Here is a 4,664-nt window from a genome sequence, read left to right on the forward strand (position 1 = left end):
AGTTTTCCAAAGAAGAGGGAGCACTTGGTCACCTTTTGAAGTTTGGTGGCAGAGATTCAGATTGATTATTTACTCTGCAGTAAATCTGATAGAGGTCTTTGCACGGATTGCAAGGTCATCCCGAGTGAGAACCTCTCGACCCTTTATAGGCTCCTGGTCATGGACATTGAGATCACGAGGAAGAGGAGGAAGAGGGCGATGTATAGCCAACATAGGATAAAGTGAGGAGCCTTGATGGAAGCTATAGCGCAGGAATTTGGGGTCAAGGTGGTGACTATAAGGGCTTAGAAGAGTAGTAGGGACGTAATCGCTATGTGGACCACGACTGCGCAGTGCATTAGGGAAGCCGCGAGAGAGGTATTAGGGGTCTCAAAGGGTTACTCTGGTGGTTACAAGGGAGACTGGTGGTGGAATGGAGTGGTGCAAGGAAAAGTGAAAATCAAGAATGTAGTGTATGGAAAGCTAGTGGAAAGTGTAGACGAGGAGGAGAAGATGGCGAATAGGGAACATTATAAGTTGGCTAAGAAAGAGGCAAAGCTAGCAGTTACGGAGGCCAAGACTGCAACTTTTAGTCATTTGTATGAGGAACGCAACGGCCGAGGTGGGGGTAAGTGGTTGTTCCAGTTATCCAAGGCACAGGAAAGGAAGGCACGTGACTTGGACCAAGTGAAGTGCATAAAGGACGAAGAAGGTAGAGTTTTGTTGGATGAGGGGCTTATCCGTTGGAGATGGTAGACCTACTTCCATAGTCTCTTGAACGAGGAGGGGGACAAGACAATTGTACTAGGTGATATGGAACTCTCCGGGAGTAGGTGTGACTTTGGGTATTGTAGGCAGATTAGAGTTGATGAAGTTGAGGCAGCTATGCATAAGATGAGCAGAGGCAAAGTGACAGGGCATGATGAAATCCCGAGTTTTGGAAGAGTGCGGGCAATGCAAGCTTGGAGTGCCTCACTAGGTTATTTATGTCATTTTTAGGATGAAGAAGATGAGCGAAGAGTGGAGGTGGAGCACGATGGTTCCTATATACAAGAACAAGTGTGATATCCAAAATTGCAATAACTATCGGGGTATCAAGCTGCTTAGCCATACTATAAAAGTCTGAGAGAGAGTGGTAAAGCTAAGGGTGAGGAAGAGTGTGACTATTTCCAAGAACAAGTTTGGGTTTATGCCTGGCCGTTTGACTACAGAAGCCACCCACCTTGTTAGGAGATTGATAGAGAAGTATAGGGAAAGAAAGAAGGATTTGTATATGGTGTTCCTCGACCTAGAAAATATGTATGATAAAGTTCCGAGAGAGGTTTTGTGGATATATTTGGAGGCTAAAGGTGTACCTGTTGCCTACCCGAGTAAGGACGATGGGTGGGCAATCAGACCATTTTTCGGTTTTGATGTGGTTGCATCAGGGGTCGTCACTCAGCCCTTTTTTGTTTGCTCTGGTGATGGACATACTGATGCGCCACATCCAAGGGGAGGTGCCGTGGTGCATACTATTTGTAGATTATATTGTATTGATTGACGAAATGTGAGACCGTGTGAACGTGAAATTAGAGGTATGAAAGGAGAACCTAGAATCTAAAGGTTTTAAGTTGAGCAGGACCAAGACAGAATACTTGCAGTGTAAGTTCAGTGGTGAGACTCAAGGAGGGGAAGGGGAGGTGAGGCTGGACTCGCAGGTCATCCCAAGGAGAGGGAGTTTTAATTACCTTGGGTCTATTATTCAGGGAGATGGGGTTATTGATGAAGATGTCACACATCGTATTGGGGTGGGATGGATGAAATGGAGACTCGCTTCCGGTGTTTTGTATGACAAAAAGGTGCCATCGAAACTTAAAGGTAAGTTCTACAGAGTGGTGGTTAGACCAACAATGTTGTATGGGGCCGAGTGTAGGCCAGTCAAAATCGCTCATGTCCAGAAGATGGAGGTAGTAGAGATGAAGATGTTGAGATAAATGTGCGGGCACACCGGTTTATTTGTGATAAGGTGGGCATGGCCCCTATTGAGGACAAGATGCGGGAAGCGTGGCTTATGTGGTTTGGTCATGTGAGGAGGAGGAGCACAGACGCCCCGGTGAGGAGGTGTGAGAGGTTGACGTTGGAGGGCCTACGGAGAGGTAGATGTAGGCCAAAGAAGAGGTGGGGAGAGGTGATTAGGCAAGGCATGACGCAGCTTCAGCTGACCGAGGACATTACCCTTGATAGGAAAGTATGGAGGTCAAGGATTAGGGTAGTAGAGTAGGTTGTCTAGAGTGTCCATAACAGTAGTATTGGCACGCAGTCTCACTTCTGTTGGTAGTAGGTTGTTATCACTAACCGTTGTTTTCTTTCATTGTTGATCACCTTATTGTCTTGTTGTTTTTATTCTTTTTTATATGGCTTTTAGGTACTGTCCCTTCTTTTCTATATTTTCATTAATTTGGTGCTTATGCTTTCCTGAGCCGAGGGTCTATTGGAAACAACCTCTCTATCCTTACAAGGTAGGGGTAAGGTTTGCGTACACACTACCCTCCCCAAACCCCACGATGTGAGATAATACTGGATATGTTGTTGTTGTTGTTGTTGTATTTAAACTGATTTTAAAAGGGTTAAAACTGAAAGGCCACAATTGCAACTCCTCCATTAAAAAAGAAGTGGCTATTCTTTAAATTAATTTTGGCCCAAATACCAGGCCCAAATCAGAACAACCGAGTCCAAACACTACATCCCCTTCCAACTTGACAATCCTTGCCATTACCTCTCATCCAATTATGACCTGACACGTCACCCGTTGATCCCACACACAAAATAAACACAAGCGATCTGAACCATTAATTCAAACCATCAACGGTCACAGATTATTCCCTATTATTCGTTTAAATCTCAACCCACTATAAGAATTATTTCAACTGTTGGATCACATAGATCCAACGGTCCCCATATTTTCAAATTTTGATATCTTTTAATATGTAACACTTCGATTTATCAGGGCCGTTGATCACATGATCCAATGGCCCAGATCTATTCCCCCCATTTTAACTCAGAGACCAACCGTTCTCACACCTTAAACACTAATTCATTTTCACCTTACTCAGCTGCCTCATCTCCCATTTTCTTCTTCTTCTCTCTTCTCACTCGATCATATAGACTCGTCAATCACCTGATCCTTGCACATATTTGTGCAAGGTCATGAACCCATCAAGAAATCATCCATCCTGTCTTCCTTATCCGCGATTCTCGCTTCACATTCCATTTCCAATCACAAATTCAAACCGCCTAAATTTTGAAACCCTAACCTTAGAGATGAAATTTCTAATCGTTACTGATCATTCAAATCCATGGCATGCATAGCTATTCCTTTTTCTCATGCACTCTTAGTCCCGTTGTTCTTTCCATTTTTGCCGTTCAATTTCAAAACCCTAGTCGAGAGAGTTAGACCTCAAAGGTGAGAATTCAAACTCGCGTGTTTCTTCCTTAGTTATTTCAAATCAAAGCGAGCAGGGAGTGTTAGTTGGCTTCATCATCAATATTCGACACCCAGAGGTCAAATTCAATGACCTCTGGGTATTAGGGTTCTCACCGATGGTCTCTTGTACCTCAATGTTCAACAATTCACTCCACTCCAGTACATAGGTAAAATTATTACTAGATTCCACCCTCTGTCTTCTGATCTTACCCGACTATACTTACATCATCAGCTCGTCGTGACTCTCCACTATTTTAGTTAGAAATCTTAAACTCTAGAGGCATTGAATGCCACTATAAAAGGAGGTTTCAATGTTCTCACCTAATAGACACCAACACACAATCTAACACAACAAACTAGAGCAACCAAAACACTGAGAAATTAGGTTTTATGATAATTAGGTCTCTTATTGTTTTCTTCTCTTTTGCCGAGTTCTTTGCTGGTTCAAGTTTGAAGGTTTTCTAGGATCTTTGAGCAACAAAAGGGAATTCGTTCAGTCTGTTGCCCCTAAGAAGGTCAACACCTTTATTTCCCTTTTCCTTGTTCATTTCTCTAAATTGTTTAGATATGTCAATGTTAAGTTCTGTAGATTATAGTTATGTTGTATGTGTAGGACATGTTTGATAGTTATGTTTGTTAGTATAATGATTTTTTGTGATTAACATATTTTGTTATGATTCCTTAAGTGATAGTCGATCATTTGAAAGATAATTGTTGACCTTTGTTCTGAGTTTTCTTACAGTCTCCATGCCTAAATCATTACATGTCTGTGTTCAATGTAGGCTTCATAGTTCTTACTGACTTTTAATGAACCCATTTCTATTTTATCACACATTTGAAATTTTATGAGTCTTAAAAGCTAAGTGTGTTACTTGGTAGTTATTGGAACCAGAATTTTTTCAAGACTTGTGTCTTGTCCCTTAATCTTAAGTTTGAACTTACAATGTTAAAATACTTTTTTTATATGCATGTGTTTGTTAAACTGCTTCTGAGTTATCACTATGGACCTTATTCTGTCTGATCATTATCATTGATAGACCAATCATGCTCATGTTTCCCTTTCATTAATGGTATTGTCCATCTCTGCATATCATTTCCCTGCATTCTATATGTTTATAGTTAGGTTCATTATATGGTCATCTTAACTGATATACCATATGTCTATGTCACTTAACTAAGTTAAAAGGATCTGAACGTCTAGATGATTTCTCCTCTACATTTG

At 41.5% G+C, this 4,664-nt stretch overlaps 1 protein-coding gene across 1 annotated transcript; it reads left to right on the top strand.

The window, feature by feature from the left end:
• The first annotated feature begins 312 nt into the window (after nucleotides 1-312).
• Nucleotides 313-4,250, top strand: LOC142163878 (uncharacterized). Its single transcript, XM_075221029.1, has 2 exons — nucleotides 313-607; nucleotides 4,225-4,250. Exons 1-2 carry the CDS (start codon nucleotides 313-315, stop codon nucleotides 4,248-4,250), a joined length of 321 nt encoding a protein of 106 aa, XP_075077130.1.
• The last annotated feature ends 414 nt before the right edge of the window (nucleotides 4,251-4,664 follow it).

This window comes from Nicotiana tabacum, chromosome 9, assembly GCF_000715075.1.
Source record: "Nicotiana tabacum cultivar K326 chromosome 9, ASM71507v2, whole genome shotgun sequence".
Classification (NCBI taxonomy): Eukaryota; Viridiplantae; Streptophyta; class Magnoliopsida; order Solanales; family Solanaceae; genus Nicotiana; species Nicotiana tabacum.

Bases quoted from the DNA above. Each gene is read 5' to 3' on its own strand.
- LOC142163878 (XM_075221029.1), top strand. From the start codon at position 313: ATGTGGACCACGACTGCGCAGTGCATTAGGGAAGCCGCGAGAGAGGTA. The intron at 608-4,224 runs GTAAGTGGTTGT...TGTTCAATGTAG, and splicing joins ACGCAACGGCCGAGGTGGGG to GCTTCATAGTTCTTACTGAC.